Genomic DNA, 22,075 nt, shown 5'->3' with positions numbered 1-22,075 from the left:
CGGCCCATTAATATTTAGGAAGATTGGTCTCATTGAGTATCGTCCTTTTAATCTCATCTAGATATATATCTTCGTCTCCACTATCCTGTTTTGTTCGGGAGTACATGGGGTGGAAAAGGTGTGTTGAATACCATTCTCGTTACAGAATTTTTTGAATTCCTCATTTTGAAATTCTCCACCATGGTCACACTAATGGATGCAATGTTTACTCCTTTTTTCGTTTTGGATAACTTTGACTAGTTTTCGAAAGGCAGTAAGCACAACTATTTTCTGAGATAAGAATAATGTCTAGATGTAGCAAGAATAGACGTCCATAATTACAGGGACGCATACATTTCCACCAAGACTTACAGTTCTAGATAGGCCAAAAAGATTCATGTGAGGAAGTTGTAAGGGTCGACTTATACAAACAATATTTTTTTCTTTAAAAGAGGCTCATACTTGCTTGCCTTTTTGGTATGCATCGTATAATTTGTTCTTTTCAAAATATAAGTTTTGCATATCGTATACAAGATCCTTGCGGACCAACTTGTTTAAGTGGTACATGTGGATGTGAGTTATTCTCCTATGTCATAGCCATGATTCATTGTTGCCACTCGGGAGATATACATCATTTCAAGGTATTTTATTTAAATTCACTGTGTATTTATTTTCACTTCTTGTGCTCGTAAACAAAGTTTCATTTGATTTAGATTTTATAACCCTACAACCAGAAGAATCAAAAGTTACATTGTTACATTTGTCACACAATTGACTTATGCCAAGTAAATTACGCTTTATCCCTTTAACCAAGAGAACTTCCCCAATCGTTGGACTAGGGGACTTACCAACGGCTCTAAAACCCAAAATATTTCCCTTGTTATTCTCTCTACAAGAGACAAACCTCCTTTCTTGAGAAAGAAGGAAGAATAAGGTTTTTCAATGGTCATATGCTTTGAACAACCGCTATCAAGATAACATTTAGCGTTCGAGACTACAAAGCATTGGGGTAATAAAAACTTATGTCTTAACTTTAAGTGCCCATGTCATATTGGGTCCTCTATTGTTATTTTCATAAACATTCTTTTCATTTTTCTTTATAATATAGACATAAGCGTTTAACGAAGCAAGTGAAATCTTATTTTGCATTCATAGGCGTTTTACTGATAATAATATGCTGCTACTAAACTTGTCTATAGTAACCACTAATTAAATCATGCAAGTGATAAGTGCCAAAATGTACTTATTTTGTGTATGTAAATAGTGGCACTTATCGATACTTTTGTTAGTACCGCTTGAATAATTCTCCGTTTTGTGTATAAATACGTATACTTTGTGAATAGTTGTATTTTCATATACTTTTATACCATTTGATAGTTTTTCCTTTGTTTTTATAGGTATTCATGCTTATTGGAGCCTTGAGGAATAAAGTGTCAAAGGCACGGCTTCGATTTCGCAGTTTTGGTGCAAGCCCGCTTAGCCATCGTCAAGCGGACTTCCAAAGACTCAAAATAAGGATGACCAAAATCATCATTTTGGTTTCCATTCATTCATTATTGGATAGAGCATTGAATAAGCTTTCCAACGCTTCGAACCGGGCGCAATTCGGAGTTACGGTTCTCGAGTTATGGCGAAAACAAAATCTGATTTTTAGCAGACTCCGCTAAGCGGAGGGGGTCCGCTGAGCGGAGCTCCAGCGGAGCAAATCAGCGTCTGGATGCAATTTTGAGTCCGCTGAGCGGAGGGGGTCCGCTAAGCGGACCTGCTAAGACAGCAGTTCGTTAAAAGGGGCCAAAATCACATTTTTAGGTCATGGGTTGGGTATTTTTGAGTCCCAACACCATCAACTTCATTCTTAGATCAAAATTAGCTTAGAAAACAACTTCGGAGGTTGCATAAGGATGATCGGGGGTGGATTGAGCGTCGAACGGAGCTGACAAACCGGGAGATTTTCGGTTCATTTCTCTTCTTCTTTGTGTATTTCTCTTTGGTTGGGTTTTGTTTGTATATTTACTTGAATCTTATGTATATTTACCGATTATAATGTTATGTTTAACTTGCTTTACAAATCTGTGTTGATGTTATCCTGGATTTTTGCTCTATGCTGGGGATTTGGGGTGTTTTAGAGATAAACTTCTTGAATCCTTATCTAGGATGATAATCTGTTGGTTCTGAACTCTAGAGATAGATTTAGAGCTAGCATTCACTGTGGGTATCTATACGTAATGCTTTCGTGTTTGAGCGGCGCGCGAGAGATCGCCGACGCGAGAATACGGATGTTTTCGCGACTTCGCGTTAGAGATAACCTTAGTTATGAGATGATCTCGTTTGTGCTCCAGAGATGGGCGCTTATGTGAGAGATACGTGATGACATAGATGAGTATCGTAGGTTGAGTATAACGGGTTGGTAAGTGTATGTTTGTGAAGAGTGAATATATTTACATTCCTGATAAGTTATTTCTCTTCTAAGAATGTGTTTATTCTTACCTGTCTATATCTTTGTTTACTTTTTTCTCATTCAATCCAAAGTTCAAAACCGTAGAAATTGTTGAATGGCATCTCTCCATCTCTGTGGACGATAATTCCCGGATCAATATTTCCGAATCTTTTTTTGTTGCTTGCCCTATACTTCATTCAACAAAATGGCGCCGTTGCCGGGGATGGTTGTGGATTGCATCGCAATAGTTTTTGTGGTTTTGAGCTTTGTATATAACGTATATATTGTATAGTTTCAAGTGTATATACTTACTTGTACATGTTTACTTGTTTATGTTCACCATATAGTTACTTGTATATGTTACATATAAGTATACTTTTATTGGTGAATGTTGGTGAAACATGTTGATATCGGATGAGCTCTTTAATAACAAATCTTCACTTTTCAACTTGTGAATTCAACATTCACCAATTTTCTATTTTTGTATGATAATAATTGTATTTGTTCCATACTTGTGCATATGTGTTTGATTGTGTATATAGTTGTATATTTTTGTTTTTATGTTCGTATAATCGTTGTATATATTTGTACTCGTAACGTTTGTTGAGTGTTTTGGTTAGGACACTTTCTTTAGGCTTGTGCGGTGAGACATCACCATGGCATGACGGAAGGAAGCTACTTTCCAAACACCGATCCAATAAAGGCGTCGAGCTAACGACGTAAAACAAGCGCTTGTTGGGAGGCACCCCAACGGTTGTAAATGTTGTTTATATTTCTGTTTATGAGGTATTTAGGTGAAGTGGCGAGTGATTGAAACAACTGGTGCAATTCTTATTTTTCTGAGTTCTGATGTGCCCGCTAAGCGAGCTCAGCTCCACTAAGCGAGCATAGCAGAATTTTGTTTTTCTGCTCTGTACCACTGGGGTTCCCATTCCACTTGGTTCACTCATTTTCCCACTTTCACCAAGGCTAATTAATAATAGATACTAGTTTTATTTTTCTAATTCTTTTATTGGTTGTTTGTACTCAAATTTTGGTTCGGTAATTCGAAGATTTTTGAGGTGATTTTCCAAAGCGTGAGTGTTTCAACTTGCGGATGTATGGTAGGATATTGTTTTTGAAGTTATATCATTCAAGGTACTCATTTATCGCTTTCTATAGCATAACATGTTTAGGAAACTTTTCATTTGTACAATTACCATGCCATTCATTCTTTTTGCATTACTTGCTTATTGATTGAATCACTTTAGTTCCCAAACCATAAATGTGAGGAAGCTTTCCATTATTCATATATGCTGGAGGCCACAATCTTTGTTTTAACTGGATTTTATTATGCTTAATCTTTTGTTTATGTTGATTTTATGAAAGCATGAAAAGGATCAAGGCATTTTGTTTCATTTTGAGCACAACCACCATAACCAAATAGTCAATTCACCTTGTGAGTGTGTGATCATTTGTTAACCCTTTTGAGCCTTTTTGTCAATGTCCATGTTGTTTTTGCTAAATGCTTATCTTTGAGTGTTTAGTTGTCATTTTTGCATGGATGATTGATTCTTTGTTTTCTTGAACCCTCAACCATGATTTTTGGTATGAATTTTTACCTTGCCTAGAAAGTAGGGAGTATTCATATGATGGTGTGGTTGAATTCAAGTTGGGGAGATAAATGGTTGCTACTTATTTTGTTGTTTCTATGAGGTTGAAAAGAAAGAAAAAAAAAAGAAAAGAAAAAAATGTGAAAAGAAAAGAAAAGAAGAAAAAAAAGAGAAAAAGTTTTGAAAAAGAAAAAGAAAAGAGAAGTGAATAATTGTGCTAATAAGTATTGTGATTGGTTTGAGAAACTTGTGATTATGGAAGAAGTTTACTCGGAATTGTGTTGTTTGAATCTTTGGTGGATTGATCACTCCCTTAGGTTTAGGCAAGTTTTTGTTTCGATTAGCCTTAGGATATATCCCTTGTTTGTTAACCAAGCCACATTACAACCTTGAAAAGCCCTTGTGATCTTGCTTTTGTATCTTCAATGTGATTTTTGGATGAATGCATAATTTAATCTTTTGTTTGCAAGATTGTTGGATGAGTGTTAAAAGTCCTTCACCTTTGTGTGTTCTTCATCCATTGATGAAATTTTTTCTAGGTGTGATTCATGAGTGAGCATGTATTGTGTTAGATTGTTTTGTATGCTTTTTGTGCTTAGGATTCGTTTCATTTACATGTTGTCGTTGTAGTATAGTGGTAAGTATTTACTTTGTTTATACGTTTTTGTATTGGGCCATACATTAGTTTTTGGTTTTCAAAACTTGTTGATTCACAATTCTTTGGTTTATTACTTTTGATTATTTGATTTATTTGACATTGTTTGAGGACAAACAAAGTTTCAAGTTGGGGAGAGTTTGATAAGTGCCAAAATGTACTTATTTTGTGTATGTAAATAGTGGCACTTATCGATACTTTTGTTAGTACCGCTTGAATAATTCCCCGTTTTGTGTATAAATACGTATACTTTGTGAATAGTTGTATTTTCATATACTTTTATACCATTTGATAGTTTTTCCTTTGTTTTTATAGGTATTCATGATTATTGGAGCCTTGAGGAATAAAGTGTCAAAGGCACGGCTTCGATTTCGCAGTTTTGGTGCAAGCCCGCTTAGCCATCGTCAAGCGGACTTCCAAAGACTCAAAATAAGGATGACCAAAATCATCATTTTGGTTTCCATTCATTCATTATTGGATAGAGCATTGAATAAGCTTTCCAACGCTTCGAACCGGGCGCAATTCGGAGTTACGGTTCTCGAGTTATGGCGAAAACAAAATCTGATTTTTAGCAGACTCCGCTAAGCGGAGGGGGTCCGCTGAGCGGAGCTCCAGCGGAGCAAATCAGCGTCTGGATGCAATTTTGAGTCCCCTGAGCGGAGGGGGTCCGCTAAGCGGACTTGCTAAGACAGCAGTTCGTTAAAAGGGGCCAAAATCACATTTTTAGGTCATGGGTTGGGTATTTTTGAGTCCCAACACCATCAACTTCATTCTTAGATCAAAATTAGCTTAGAAAACAACTTCGGAGGTTGCATAAGGATGATCGGGGGTGGATTGAGCGTCGAACGGAGCTGACAAACCGGGAGATTTTCGGTTCATTTCTCTTCTTCTTTGTGTATTTCTCTTTGGTTGGGTTTTGTTTGTATATTTACTTGAATCTTATGTATATTTACCGATTATAATGTTATGTTTAACTTGCTTTACAAATCTGTGTTGATGTTATCCTGGATTTTTGCTCTATGCTGGGGATTTGGGGTGTTTTAGAGATAAACTTCTTGAATCCTTATCTAGGATGATAATCTGTTGGTTCTGAACTCTAGAGATAGATTTAGAGCTAGCATTCACTGTGGGTATCTATACGTAATGCTTTCGTGTTTGAGCGGCGCGCGAGAGATCGCCGACGCGAGAATACGGATGTTCTCGCGACTTCGCGTTAGAGATAACCTTAGTTATGAGATGATCTCGTTTGTGCTCCAGAGATGGGCGCTTATGTGAGAGATACGTGATGACATAGATGAGTATCGTAGGTTGAGTATAACGGGTTGGTAAGTGTATGTTTGTGAAGAGTGAATATATTTACATTCCTGATAAGTTATTTCTCTTCTAAGAATGTGTTTATTCTTACCTGTCTATATCTTTGTTTACTTTTTTCTCATTCAATCCAAAGTTCAAAACCGTAGAAATTGTTGAATGGCATCTCTCCATCTCTGTGGACGATAATTCCCGGATCAATATTTCCGAATCTTTTTTTGTTGCTTGCCCTATAATTCATTCAACAGCAAGTATCCAATTATTCACTACCTAGCTATGCAATAGATATAAAAATGAGGTTTAAAATAAGTTTTGAGTGTGGGTGTGAGTTGCCTTAGTATCTTAGGAGTTACTCTCTCATTTTTACAAGACCCTGGTCACTTAGACAGGCATGACCTGACGAGTTTTCACATTTCCTCTTGATCGGTCACCATTTCTAGTAAGTTTCCGCATCTTTTTACGACCGAAATTCGTAATCTTGGTAATACTAAGTGGCATTGGCATGTGTTTTTAAAGTAAGTTTCTTGTTTTTCGGTTTTATGTTTTTTTTTGCATTTTAATGTGTTTGGAGTATTATAAAAGTGTCGTTTTATGCGCTGGTTGTTAGTTTGTTGTTGGCCAGGTTGATGCATGGGAGAGATAGAAACTTATGGCGCGCACGAGCGAAAAAAGAAGCCGAAAGAGCCAAAGCTGTGGACAACACGGGCACCCGTGTTCAGGCACACGGCCGTGTGGAAAAGTGGCTGGAAAAGCAATTCCTGAGGGCAAGGCAGAGGTTTCACACGGGCACCCGTGTTCAGGCACACGGACCGTGTGGAAAAGTGCGTGGAAAGTGATTTTCTTGAAGTCAAGGCAGAGGAACAACACGGGCACCCGTGTGCAGCAACACGGCCCGTGTTGTTGAGGCGTGCTGATTTTATTCTCTTGTTTTTCCTCACTTGAAGGGGACCAGTAAGGGTATTTTTGGTATTCCAGTTGCAACCTGAAGGGGAGGGAATGGTAAGTACAACCTAGGGCAAAAGGAGAAGACACTTTTTGACAGATCGGAATAGAGAATTGCAGAGGAGAAAGAGACGGAAGCGAGAATTTGGAAGGCGAAGAGATTCAACGGTGGACACCATTGAAGATCTTAGTACTCCCAATTGATTGTAATGTCTAAACTTTTTCATTTGTGTTTTTTGAATACTATGAGAGGCTAAACCCCCCAATGCTAGGGGGTGTCCCTGATTCGATCTGTAATAACTCTGGATTTGGTATTTCGTTAATTGAAATTATATTTTGTTCCTGTCAATTGTATAATGTTCATAATGCTTTCTTTATCGGACGATAAGGATTGTTCTGTGGTTAACAATTCGTAGGTCTACAATTGTTAGGGTTTGTATGCAATTGAACCTCATCATCATCACCTAGGACTAGGGATATAATTTGGTTATTCGGAAATTCTTGATAAATAAATGATTTGGTTTACCCGTTTTCTCTAAGGACTTAAGTAATCGGAGTTCAAATCAAATACGATTGTCACTAAGGACTTAGGATTATCATTCTTGAGAATGAATACTTGAACCACATGATCCGGTTAATGAAATCTACATCCAGAGAAAATTAGAGAAAGAATCACACACCCTACCTTAGCATTATTTTATCATATTCTCAAATTCAGTTTTTAACTTCCGTTATTTCTTAGTAGTTTAATCTCTTTCGAAGCAACACACCATATGAACTTTTGTTTAATTGACTGAGTCTAATCACTTGTGTTTCCTACGCAATCCTCGTGATCGATACTTTGGGTAAAACCCATTATTACTACATCGGTAAAAATAGTACACTTGCTATTTTTCCGATCACCTCTCTTTCACAACTCAAGGATTTCAAGTTCCTTTTCCAGATACACCAATTATATAAGCACTTCAAATTGAATCTTGAGTCTCCTAATTGATGATGCATGAGGTGTCTTCAAGCTTATCATCATCATCAAAGAGTTGGAAATATTACCACTGACTTTAGAAATCATTAGTATAGTCATCATCAAAACACTTAGGAAGATTGTCGACAGGATCATCAGCTTCATATATGCAAGCATATAGATCCACACATTTTTCTACATTTGTACTTAACACTCTTTAGATTAGTTAAAGAGCTAATGATCACAAGGTAGAGTTCTTCCCTTAGTGGAGTCGTTTGAAGAAAAGAGAAATCACTATTAAGAACTCTTTACTTTATCTTGGCTAAACTATACTAGTTTGATAACAAATTTGGCATGCTCAGTGAGACACCACATCCAATACCACTAAAAATTTCCAATCACTAGGTCACGACTATACTTAGTATATGCACATGCGGTCTAGAAAAATCTCAGAAGCATGAATTAGCCATAACCATGATCTACGAGGTGGTCAGGCCCAAAATGATTGGATGAATTTTCACAATCACTGGGAACACAAACATTTGTTCTTTTTCCTAGTAGTTCAAATCCAATGGTATTTACTATTTATTTCATCAATCAACAGTAAGTTCTAAGGATACATGACATCATGTATCTAATCACTCAGTAAATCGTGATATTGAACAACTTATGATTCATAATGAGTTCCAAGAAGTCGGGGAGGTAAAGACCAAATAAACCAATTCAGGTGATAATTCTGCCGCGTTAGCTACTCAAGGAGTTCAAGGAATCCAAGATCTAACAAACATTGTTACTTATTAAAGCTACCCGACCTATATAAGTGGTAGGGTCTTTTCAGGTCCAATCGAGTCCTGTATAACACATACCATTTTTGCCTTAATTTTAACCATAGTAACTTTTCCAAATCCTACCTTAGAGGGAACCTAGTGATGTATGCTACTTATAATCATACTAATCATCAATTTGAACAAGTGCATATAGAAAGAAGACCAATGAGACATTAAGTAAAATTAGTATGTTACGAGTATCAGTAGTGTTGTGCAAACAAACAAAAATATTTTACGTCAAAGGAAACACCTTTATCCTATATGAATTCAAACACCAATTGAGAACTACCCGATTCAAAACCCTAGTGAAAGATTTTCTACCTCTATTCGATAATTCCACAAAATATATGCCAGGACTAGATGTATATCACTATCACCCGTGGTGGATTTGACGACATCTTGAGTTGATTATGTTAGTGAACTACCATGAATCACAAATCTACTTTATCAGTGTAATACCTTCTTAGTATAATGAACTCATGCTATAAACACTATATAAGTGAACCAAGAACACTCATTAAAAAAAAATCATAAACCTTTAAATTTAAAAGTGTGAAGAATATGTCTTATATCTAGTTCAGTTTTGATGAAGACAAATATAATCAAAGAAGAAAAGGATCAAAAGTGTCATGCACATCAAAGATGAAGATGATCAAGAGGTTTGAGCATAGAAATTCAATTGAATATTTGAGAGAGCTGAACATAACTAAGGTACTCATTTCAATTCATACTATACAACTTTAAATTGCTTAGAATTTCATCTGTCACTTCATCTAAAACATTCTCGCATCATCATACATGACCCTCTAAAATCTTTCTTTATCTAATTCTTGTGACAATTGTTTGTGCAAAAAGTTGTGTGAGAATGTTGTGATATTCCTTTGTCTCCATATTGATTATATGATTGATCATTAGCAACAAGGTGAATGGAAATTTAGAAACAAAGAGGTTTCTAACTTCCACATTCAAGAAGAAAGATCTTGGACTAGTTGACATAATTTTAGAGATCAAAGTAAAGAAAAATAGTGGGGGTTATGCACTTAGTCAAACACATTAAATTTAGAAAATGTTTGATAAATTCAAACACATTACGCTTTAAGGAAGTGATCATACTCCATTTGATCCAAGTGTCAAAATTCAAAGAATGATGGAAGAGTCGTAACTCAATTGAAATATACAATTGTAATTGGTTGTCTTAAGTATTTGATCCAGCAAAGCATCTGCAGTTAGTAAATGAGTAGATTTATTAGCAATTCAAATGATGAGCATTAGAAGGTCATCACATGGATTTTCGATCATCTTTTTAAAACCAAAATATTGACCTCCATCATGGTAGGTTTCCTACCATATTAGAAGGATATACCAATATGAGTTGGATATTGAGAGTTAGAGATTATAAATTTACAACTGACTGGATATTTACACTAGTTAGGATGAGATTTTTTGGAAGAGCAAGAAACAAACATGTATCACTCTCTTGACGATGGGGTCAGAGTGTGTGGATCTCGCTTCCACTGGTCAAAGAAGTTGAATGGTTGAGGGACCTTTTGTTAGAAGTTCCATTGGCTAAAGACAATGTTTCAAGGGTGTTGAGACATTGTGGTAGTCAATCCAATTTAGCTAGACCATACAAAAAATGTGTATAACAGAAAGTCTAGGCAAGTTAGGACTTACACATTCTTGCATGAAAAAATTGATTGAAGATGAAATCATTTCATTCACATATATACAATCGAGATATAATTTACTTGGTCCATTTACTAAGCCACTGGTCAGAGATTTAGTAAAGACTATCTCGAGAGGTATGAGATTGAAACTCCTTGAATGAGGGTTCCGATAATGATAGTAACCCAATATGAAGTTAACAAATCTTAACCTAATATTCAATGGGTAACAACAAGTCGTTGATTTGGATGTTTGTGCAACATTCTGTGACAATGTTGACTATTACATAATGAGGGTTGAGGTTTTTAAACTCTTAATGAAGTTTTATATCGAGGATATGTATCTCAAGAAATAGATACAAATTGAACTTCACCTATATGAATTTTGAGATGGTGTCGTCTCAAAGTGAGAGTTGGAGTTTCTCTCATGTAAAACAGGAAACGCACATGGCCATAAATAGTGCTAGGCAAGAGATGTAGGCGAATAACCATTAAAGAATGTGTGTAAGGTAATGTCGGTCTAATCACAAGGGATATCGGTTCAAAGCGTTGCTACCTAACATTTCGATTAGACTTTACGTTATCTTTACTAAGGTTAGGTTCAAATCGAAAGATACTTAACTGTATTAACATTATTTGTTTCCTTTCTCTGGAATTGATTTTGTCTTTATTAGAGCAAGTGGGGGATTGTTATAATTAATATTAATTAATGACCGTATGTGTGTTCCAAAACGACAAGAAAATTTTAAAGTGAAAAATTTGAAAAATAGAAAACTCTTTGTGAAGTGTTGCAATATGCTGTTTGTATTTTGAATACAAAAATAGGCTATGCGAAATAGTACAATCTTTGAAAATTGTTGTTGTAAAAACAATGCAACGTTCGAAAAGTGCTGATATGGGCGAAATAGTGCAACATTTAGTAAAAGTGTTGTTGAAAGTGTGTGTCTCATCAAGAGTCCTAACCTTATGAAACAAAACCAGTTTGGCCTATAAATTAAGCATTCTAGATTTAGAAAAACATCACAAAATATACATCTTCTTTACCGAAAATTCCAGACACTCTTCGCTATATTCGAGTTTTTCGTCGCTCTTGTACAAACTCGATAAAGATTGAATTATCCTAAATATTCCAGTGTAAAAATTCTAAAACATTTTAAGAGTGCTTGAAATACTATAAAAAAAAATGATTCATTCACGGTTTTAGCCTATTTAATTTGATTTAATTTTCTAACAAAAAAGGTTTCTAAAAATTTAAAAATTAAGAGATTAAATTCATAAATTTAAAAAGAAGAGAAGAAAGTTTCTCCTGAGCAAACTTTAGCTTAAAAGAACTTCTTATAAAGTAAAACATAATATTTTTTTTTGAAATAGAGTAGTTAGTTAAAAATTAGAGTTAACTACTATTATTGTATTTAATGTGACTTTTTGGACAGGTATTTAATGTGACGTTAAATATTATAATAATCTATTTTTTTTTTTAATTATTTTTCTGTCAAAATATTTTTCCCACACCTTTAGATTGGTTCAACAAAACACTATACATATTTTAAATTTATCTTCTTTGTTTCTCTTTCTTGTTTACTCTCTTTTTCTCTCCTTTACTCCATTAAAACTTTTTTCTCCTCAAAATATAGTAAGACTTTATTGTGAATTAGGTAGTACCGTAGTAGTGTTCATATTTTTCCCCCTTATAATAACCAAAATTGGAGGTAGTACTAGAAATTAAGGAGAAATTTTGCACAAATGAAACGCGTGAAATTTAAATGTACTCGGGGAAGGAACGTTCGTGGAAACTTCCAAGTTTCAACCTCCTTAAGCTATTGACTTGACTATTTTATGCTTCCCTTTTCATATTAAGTTTCTAGCTTTCTAAGTCATCGACTTTTGTATGCTTTCTTTTTTTATTTTTCTCGATTTAATATACCTTGACTTTTCAAGTGTTTTAAGAATAAATAAAATTATCAAATTTAAAGATACATTTAGTTTAATGGATACCTACGTAAGCTAGTTTTACATTAACATATTCAATTTAATAGACTGCTATTTTTGCACTTCACATCATCAATTTCAAAATGTCTTTGTAACATTTGAGTGATATGACAACATAATTTATTTTTGAATAACGTGAAAAAGTAATTTATTATGAATGTAATTTTTAAAGTTTTATATTTGCAATATATTACCTTTTTTTGGTCTTTTTAATATCAATCTTATTATTTTTTAAATGGTAAAATAACTAATGGTTTATGTATATAACAACACTCTCAGCATTTTAATGAAGAATCACGTTGGAAAAAAAACAAAAAAATAATGAAGAATCACTTATAGAATAGAAACAAATGACAAGCGGAGAGGGGGTAGAAAAATTTCAAGCTTACAGCAAAAGAAGATGACGAAGGAGAAATCCTGAAGGAAAATAAGAAAGGATGGAGGAAAGGGAGTAACACGATTACTAAAAACAGTTGTAGTCAGCATAAGCAGCCTCAAAGCTGGGTAAACCAGCATCCTAATTTAATTTTACCAGATAATAAGTTAGAACAGAGTAGTTGGATCTTGTTACAAGAGGATGCAAAACAAATTGTAAGAGATATGTGGGATTTGGGGAAAGATTATGTCATAGTGCACAGGGAAGAGGAAACATATATTTTATTAGAATTAACTGGTGGAACAAAGTTTGGTTCTACAATTAATCCTTGAGTTTTGATGATAACAAAGTATATAATATATAGAAAATAATTTTTGTACTCCAATAGTTTGTTAAGTGCACATATTTTGATCGACAAACTTTGGACTTTAGACCACTGAAGTTTTAGATTCTGAACAAGCAACTCTGATCTCAAACATCAAACACACTCTGAACTTTTGAAGAAAACAAAAATGTGTTTACAACAAAAAATTGCATCTGAATTATCAAGTCAACTCTTATGGAAGAATCTTGTCCAGAACTACTCTAATATATCCAAGACTTTGATGTTTCATGTTCTCAAGATCTGAAGACTATTTGTAAACTTTGATCAAGCTTCATCATCTCTTATTAGAAGTATCTGACTCAAGAAGTTAACTCTGAAAAGAGTTAGTAAGGAAATATTAAAATAATACAAAATCAAATATCCTCTCCCTACCTTGCAAACATGACAAAGGACTGTACTATTGTACCAACTTTTTCAACACACCTCATCCCTCCTCGCACTATACTGCAAACGCCACTCTACTACTGTGCTATAAAAAAGTCTTCATGCAAGCTATATTATTAAGAAATTCCAACTTCACCCTACAACAGATCTATTTATCATCTATATAAAGGAGTCTTTGAAGTGGGGAAAAACAACGATGTAAGAGAAATCAAGTGAGAAGCACCAAGAACAAAATTCTAAGAAACTACACAAAGAAGAAAACATTTGCGTGTAAAGCTTAATACTTTTTCATTCTTTGTTAGAAAAATTTGTTGCATTGAAACTGTGTGTATCATCTTTCTTAGAAGCACATTGTAAATACAAAATCTTGTAAATCTTAACCTATTGGTTGATTTTCCTGAGGGACTAGGGTATAGTCAGAATCCTTGAGAAGATATTGGTTGTGGTCATTGTGGTTTGTAATCAAAGTTTTTGATTTGTGGATTAAGTCCTTGTTGAGAAGATGAAATCACCTTGGCGGGTGGACTTGAAGTAACCTTGTTAACGGTGAACCAGGATAAAATTACTCGATTTCCTTTATCATTGTTACATTTGTGTTGTTTGTGTTTTGGGTGAACGAAAAAGTTTTAATCTTGAAATTCAATTCAAACTCCCCTTTCTTATGTTTCTTTGAACCTTCAATTGACATCAACGCTCTGGTTATGGTATTGATTGTTATATCAAACACTTAACCGTGTTAGATAAAGATCCACTTATTAAAACAAAATGGCAAGAGTTCCTTCACATGCTACAAACAATAATAAAGATCACTACTCTGCTAAACCTTCAGTTTTTTATGTTGATAAGTTTGATTATTGAAAGGATAGAATCGAAAGTTTCTTCCTTGGTTTTGATGCTGATTTGTGGGATATGGTTACAGGTGGTTACACACATCCTTTAAATCCAAATGGTGTTAAAATGGAAGTAAGTCCCATGAATGATCAATAGAAAAAGGACAACAAAAATCATCATAGGTCAAGAACTATTCTGTTGAACGCTATTTCATACATTGAATATGAAAAGATAACAAATATAGACTCTGCAAAGTCTATATTTAATTCTCTTAGGAAAGGAACAAGTAAAAGAAACCAAGGCTCTTGCCTTGATTCAAAAGTGTGAATCCTTCATAATGGAAGAAGAAACCATTGAGAATATGTTCTCAAGGTTTCAGAGTCTTGTTGCTGGTTTGAAAGTCTTGAACAAAGGCTACACTACTGCAGATCATATGAAAAAGATCATCATAAGCCTTCCAAAGAAATGGAGGTCAATGGTGATTGCACTTAAGGTGTCAAATAATATAAATACTATTATTTTAGAAGAGCTTGTTAGCTCTCTAAGGAGTCATGAAATTGAGCTAGAAGAGGATGAGCCTCATAAGAAAGGAAAGTTTGTGGCCTTAAAATTCCAAATGTAAGTCTAAAAAGACTAGAGCCTTTCAAGTAGAAGAAGAAAAATCTAAAGAAGATTAAATGTATTTACTGTCTAGAAGAGTTAACCTACTCTAGAAGCAAAGAAAATAAAAGCTAAGAGGCTACATAATAAGAGCTGGACGTTCTAAGTCAACCTATGAGCAGAAGAAGTCTAGAGTTGAAAAGAAGGCATCTGCTTTGAATGCAGAGAGCCTGGATGTTATAAGAATGAGTGTCCCAGAGTCACCAAAGAAAATCCAAATAAGAAGTTCTTTAAAGATAAGAAGAAGGTTCGAATGTCAACATGGGGAGACTCAAACTCTTTAGAAAATGAATATGAAGAAGAGCAAGCAAATATGGCACTGGTGGCAAAAGTAGAAGTAGGTAGCTTTGAATCAGAATTATAATCAGACACAAAAGGGGGTATTTTCTCGTCTATCTCGTTTTGAACTTGAAATATCTTTAGCTAAGATTATTGAAAAGAATCAAAAACTTTAAAGAAGATGCAAGACTCTGAAAAAAGTTCTTGTAACTCATTCTTGAGCTCATAATGAGTTAATGAGAGAAAAAAATTATTTTGAAAGAGAAAATTATTTGTTTTGAAAATGAAAACCCTGCTCTCAAAAGTAAGAGTAATATTTTAGAAAAGGAAATTCTCATAAATGCTCCTATGAACTATGAATGTGCTTCCAGGAACTATGAAACTTCTTTTAAAAAATTTCCAGCTTCAAACATAGATATAAGGAAAATGGATTCCATAATCTAAGGATTTATTAGAAATGGGAGAAAAGGCATGAGCTATATAAGAACAAGGGACGAAATGCTTGATCCTTAACCTAAAGAAGAAATTGGGATTGATCCAAAAGCTTTATACTCTCACTACACTCATGGTCACACACATGATACTAATTATGCACAAAGACCCTGAGTTGATAAAACCTATGGGAAAACTATCCATAAAGGTCCAAAAAATATATGGGTACATAAATATAAAAATAATCTATGTTGTAAACATCTATAGAAGCTAAGTTAAACTCTCGACATATGACAAAAAGAAGACATATGTTCCAAGATCTAGAACTTAAGCATGACAAATCTATTGGTTTTGAAGGAGGTCAGAAAGGAAAAATAATTGGCTCCTGAATAATTAGTAATAGTTCTCTACCCTTTATCTCTAATGTTTTGTTAGTTGAAGGATTAATGCATAACCTTTTGTCCATAATTCAATTAAGTGACAATGGTTGTGCTATTATCTTTAAACAAGAGTCCTGCAAAGTTGTTAGTAAAAGGGATGGCTCTGTTCTTTTCAGAGGCAAGAGGAAAAACAATATTTATAAAATTAAACTTTCAAATTTAGAAACTCAAAATGTTAAATGCCACATGTTTGTGAATGAAGACGAACGGACTTGGCACATAAGGTGAGGCCAAGTTAGCATGAGAAGAATCTCAAAGCTAAATAAGCTAAACCTTGTTAGAGGCCTTCCAAATCTGAAGTTTTCTTCAAATGCTCTTTGTGAAGCATGTCAGAAAGGCAAGTTTTTAAAAATTTCTTTCAGAGCTAAAAATGTTGCTTCACCCTCTAAGCCTCTGGAGCTCTTGCACATTGACTTGTTTGGTCCAATGAAAACAGCCTCTGTCAATGGCAAGAAGTATGGACTAGTAATCATTGATGTGTACAACATATGGACAAGGGTAAAATTCTTAAAACATAAGGATGAAACAGATTATGCTCCCAAGTGCAAAATGAAAAGGATTTCAAAATTGTTAAAGTCAGAAGTGATCATGGTGGGGAATTTAAAAATAAAGATTTTGAAAAGCTCTTTTATGAAAATGGAATTTCTCGTGATTTCTCTTGTTCTAGAACTCGTCAACAGAATGTAGTTGATGGAGTTGTAGAAAGGAAAAAAAAATGTACTTTGTAAGAAATAGTTAGAACCATAATCAATGAGACAAATGTTGCAAAACATTTCTAGGCAGAAGCACTCAACACAACATTTTACATTCAGAACATATATTTTGTGTATATTGGCATATGCTCAAGAGCTTCAAGAACGGAATGTTGACATGAATCTTTGTAAGCATCTGCATATACTCTTAAATTACCCCTACTTCCATTTCTTTATTTGATTTCTTTTTCAAGATATGGTAGGGTGGCTAAACATAATTGGATAGCTCTGGATTAGGTTCATTGAGGATTTTTTTAGTTCTTCTCAAGGGTGAATTCCTATCTATGAGGGTATCAAGAATATCCCCCTCACAGAGTCCTCACTCCATTTCTCATTTTTACTTCCTATGATTTTTCTCTCTTTTTCAACTACTCCTTCTTCAATTACTACCCATTCTTCATCCACTTCTTCCTCATCTTGACTTTTCTTGTCACTTTAACTCACTTCTTTTTTATCACCACTAGCATTAGTGGTTGAAGGTATCACTATATTCCTCAACTCGATGGCCTTACAACTCTCATTCTCCGAGTTATGTATTATATTTCCACAAAACCCCCACTTGAACCAGGTTGTGTATCTAATTGTCTAGACAACTGACTGATCTACATCTTTAGATTTTTTATGGACACTTTAATGTTCTTACACATAATATACTGATTCTTAGTCATTGCTTCTTGATTTTTTTACCTTTCTCGAAATTAATTTGAGCCATTTTCATAAATTAAGCCATGGCTTCTTCAAGCTAAGATGACTTCCGTTGTGGCGGTGCTTGTGGAGCTTGTTGAACACCTTTATTTGCACTCAAACTTTGATTGTGGCTCCACTTGAAGTTAGGATGATCTTTCAAACAAGAATTGGAAATTTTGGAGTAAGGATTATTTCTCTGGAGATTTGCAAATTGAGTGTCTTCACTAAATCTTTATGGTACACATTTTCCACGAGCAAGTCCTTCTCCACAAATTTACACCGTAATGAATGAACATGACTAACATGGCTGGAACTAGGGGTGAAAATATGACAGGTCGATAACATGGGCCTACAAGCTAGCCTACATAGGCTCAGGTCAGACCACACATTTTTTAAATAGAAAAGACCTAGGAATTTTTATAAGGCTATTTAGTTAAAAAAGCTAAAAATCCTTTTAAGCCTATCAGCGCAGCCTATTTAAATAAATATGAATATTCTTTTATTATCATTATGTTATGTTTTGTACTTTGAAATTAAAATACATAAATAAAACTTTGTTATCTTGAAAAACTTATGAAAATAAGATGAAAACACCTGATGAACATTTTCCCCCCATAAATTTTCTTAAACAAATAGTCTCACAGAACTTATGCTAATAGGTAAGTTAAAATAAGTCAATGCAAACAAATTTTTAGTCTCTTAGTCTTTTAGTTACACTACAAAAAAAAGGTCTCCTGCCACGGCCACGAAACAGAGGCTATATGCAAAATAACCGTGGTGTAACGCTGAGGCCACGGTTTGGCCACGAAATAATCAATGTAGTAGTGTTAGTTAGTCTATTTAAACATTATTTTAATTGCTTATTTACATATGTCTAAAAAAATAGGCCTTCGAAAAGGCCAGACTCATGCCTAAAAGTTAGCCTACGACAGGCTACAGGTCAGACTTAGGTTTGGAAAAATCTAGCTCAGCCCTGCCTATTTCCACCCCGAGCTGGAACAATTGTGTACCCAAATAGTTATGTAGTAATTACTTATAGTTGAGCTAACACTGCATTATTTACATATAGTTTGAGTGCACCCTTTGGTCTGAATCCTCTTTCACTTTGTGAGCGATAGTCATTATGACACATTTTTTCTATCAACCATTTCACTTCACCTTCACTTCTTTATTTTGATGGTACATATAATTTAGGCATCTAGAAGCATTATTGATTGAGCTTTTAGACTTCTAGTTGAATGTTATATCTTTTTCATGTTGCTTATGTTGTGATTCAGAAATCTTCTGAGTAACAGTTTAAATCTCTCTCAAGTACCAAATAAGGATTTAACATCACCTTGTTTAAAGTTTGAAATCTGGGACCTTTTTTTTTTCTTTCCGTAAACTGGTCTTATAGCTCATTCCATGTCTGAATGGCCTCATTGGGTAAACACCACAACCAATCTTTAGCTATGCATATTAGAGAAAATTCGAACAACCTTAATCTAATGTAATCATCGATTACTCCATCAGGTTTGATAGCTTGTCTGTCATACATGTTATCTCTCACACCTAAAAGCACATAATTCTTAATATCAAAAGTAATAAGGTTAGTAGGTTGAAATCCTAAGGAATCCTGTCCAACATCAATTCTTGTACAGTAATCTCCCATCATTTGTCTTAGTGGAATTTCCATGTCATGTTTCTCTTGATTTCTTTCATTATCATAAGAAATATGTGTTTTCTCTTTAACTAACTATGCCACTCTAGTTGTCTTCTCGATTTCCGAATCAAATGGTATCAACTTCGAGATTGAACCTCACATAACCAATAAAAAAAAAAACACTCTAGTAGCATTGCACCAAACAAAAAATAAATAAGAGTAGATATACAATTCAAATAAAAAACAACAAAATAAAAAGTGTAGCACAAAAGTTGTCTTGTTGAAAAATTAAAAAATAAATTATTAAAAAATTAAAATAAAAATAAAATAAATAAAATAAAAAATAAATATAAAGATGTTGCAGATGCAGTTGATTTTATTGCAGATGATTTTGATATTGAAGGAGATCCCAACATTAAAATAATTTTTTCTTAAAATTAAATTTAGTAGACAATAAAATTATTTTATTATAAATTATTCAATTAGATTATGTTGCGATTAAATTTTGTTTACAATTATATTTTGTAATTTTGTATTATTTTGTTATGTGATACCTATGTTTAAAATTTGAATTTAAAATTTGAATTTAAATTATGAACTTTATTTATGATATGATATTTTTGAAAAAATTTAAGTTGCTAGTTATATTTTGTAGAGACTGAATCATTCGGTTCGACATGTTTTATATTTATATAGTTTTGTTATAACGACCGATCTATACAACTGAGTTGTCTATTTAATTCGATTTAGTCATGTGGTTCTAACAGTGCTCCAGTGATTTGACCAATAAACCAATAATTCAATACACTCACCAGTTTAATAATCTAATTTTTAAAATACTAATTATTATATTAATTATAAAAAGAAAGTTATTTAGACATGTATGTAAGACACGATAAATATATATTTAATCATTTTATTGTAATCATCTTTTTCCTCTAGTCAAAATAAAGTTTAAAGATGGGTATTTTATACCATGTTAGTTTTAGTGTGTCTACTTTTAAGATGGGTATTTTGTTTTAAGGAATCATGTCCAACTAGAATCATATAAGATTGTCTTATTTAAAAAAATAAAATAAAAAGTCTTGGATAACTTTCGCATGAATATTCTTGTTTCTTCGTGGATGTTTCGGACCAACTGAAAAGGTAACTTCAAATAAAACTGCAGCAGTCAAAACTATCTGCAACGCGATACCATATTGTTATAGGTTCCTTAACTAAGTGAAAAATGAATCATAATAATAGCAAATATTCAACACGCTCACGTATTTATATAAACGCGTTATCACATAAAATCTCCAATCTCTTTTTTTCTACATATATTGGCATTACTCTTTCCTCCTTTAACATCACAATTCATTCTTTCTATTGGCATTTCACTACAACTTTCCTTCTCCCATTAATCTCTATCACATTAAAATCTCAATTTCTGAGTTCATTTCCTCGTCACATAACATGGCAGATAACAAGCAGCCACAATTGAACGGTGCATACTACGGCCCCGCCATTCCACCACCAGCACAACCCCATCCATACCACCAACGAAGCAGGAGCTGTTGTTGCTGTCTCTTCAGTTTCTTCTGGAAGGTTCTTCTCACGCTGATCGTTCTCGCTGGTCTCGCAGTCCTTATCTTCTATCTGGTTGTTCAGCCCCGCTCCTTCAAATTCTATGTCACGGAAGCCAATCTAACTGAATTCGACTACAAAAACAACACGCTACACTACAATATGGCTCTCAACTTCACAGCACGCAACCCTAACAAAAAACTCAGCATCTACTACGATAAAGTTGAGGCTCTCGCGTTCTATGAAGGCTCAAGGCTTACTAATAATGTTGATGTGATCACATTCAAGAATTCGTTTCGCCAATATAAGAAGAGCAGTGATCCCATGAGCGTTGTTTTCTCAGGACAGAAACTGTTGGTGCTCGACAATGATCAAGTCTCTGAGTTCAACGAAGATAAGAGTGTTGAGGTTTATGATATATATGTGAAACTCTACTTCAGGATTAGATTCAGACTTGGAGATTTGATATCTGGTGATTACAAGCCCAAGGTGAAATGTGATTTCAAAGTCCCTTTGAATTCTAACAAGACCGCTGCTGCAACGTTTGTACCCACCAAGTGCGATGTTGATTTCTACTGATCTGCGCTTTTGATTGGTTTCTTGGCACATAAGTTAAAATTCGGATTTTATTTGTTTAAGTTTTTTTCTTCTTTTTTCTGTGTGATATTTGTTATTTATTTTATTTATTCTTTGGATGTATGTATATCAGGATCATACGTTTCTATGAAATAAACAATTATTTTCTTTAATTCTCTAGATTAATCGGTGTGTTATTATAGATTTAATTAATATTTCACCATGTCACCATTAATCGGTGAGTTGAAAGTGATCAAAGTAGAAAATGAAATGATGATTCAATCACAGATGTCCGATATATGGTCCCGGGAGCGTGTTTTTTTCATTTTGATCCTTGAAATATTAAGATGCAAAGATTTAAAACTTTTGTCTCCATCAAAGTTTGAACCTTGTACCTCCTACTTACCACAACCTTGTATATCCACTAGGTCACTTGTATTTCTTGTTTTAAAATTGCAATACATAAGTATATATTACATACTTGTGTTAATTTTGTTTAAATGAATTTTTTTATTAAATAAAATGTGTTAAATTTTGCTATTCATATTTTACTGTTAAATAACACTATCACTATTACTGTTAAATAACATTATCACTATTACTGTTATTATTAACACTATCACTATCACTCTTAAATAATTAATTATATTTACTGTATATTGGAAAAAAATTAATTATTATTGGGAAAATATTTAATAATTAATGTTA

At 33.8% G+C, this 22,075-nt stretch overlaps 1 protein-coding gene across 1 annotated transcript; it reads left to right on the top strand.

The window, feature by feature from the left end:
• Positions 1–20,555: 20,555 nt before the first annotated feature.
• LOC131613059 (NDR1/HIN1-like protein 10) lies at positions 20,556–21,540 on the top strand. The gene has a single exon (XM_058884775.1). The coding sequence runs from the start codon at positions 20,681–20,683 to the stop codon at positions 21,368–21,370; it is 690 nt and encodes a 229-aa protein (XP_058740758.1). The 5' UTR covers positions 20,556–20,680; the 3' UTR covers positions 21,371–21,540.
• Positions 21,541–22,075: the final 535 nt, after the last annotated feature.

This window comes from Vicia villosa, linkage group LG6 (genome assembly GCF_029867415.1).
Source record: "Vicia villosa cultivar HV-30 ecotype Madison, WI linkage group LG6, Vvil1.0, whole genome shotgun sequence".
In the NCBI taxonomy this organism is placed as follows: Eukaryota; Viridiplantae; Streptophyta; class Magnoliopsida; order Fabales; family Fabaceae; genus Vicia; species Vicia villosa.
Note: the sequence above shows the minus strand (reverse complement) of the source record. Positions and strands in the feature narration are given on the sequence as shown.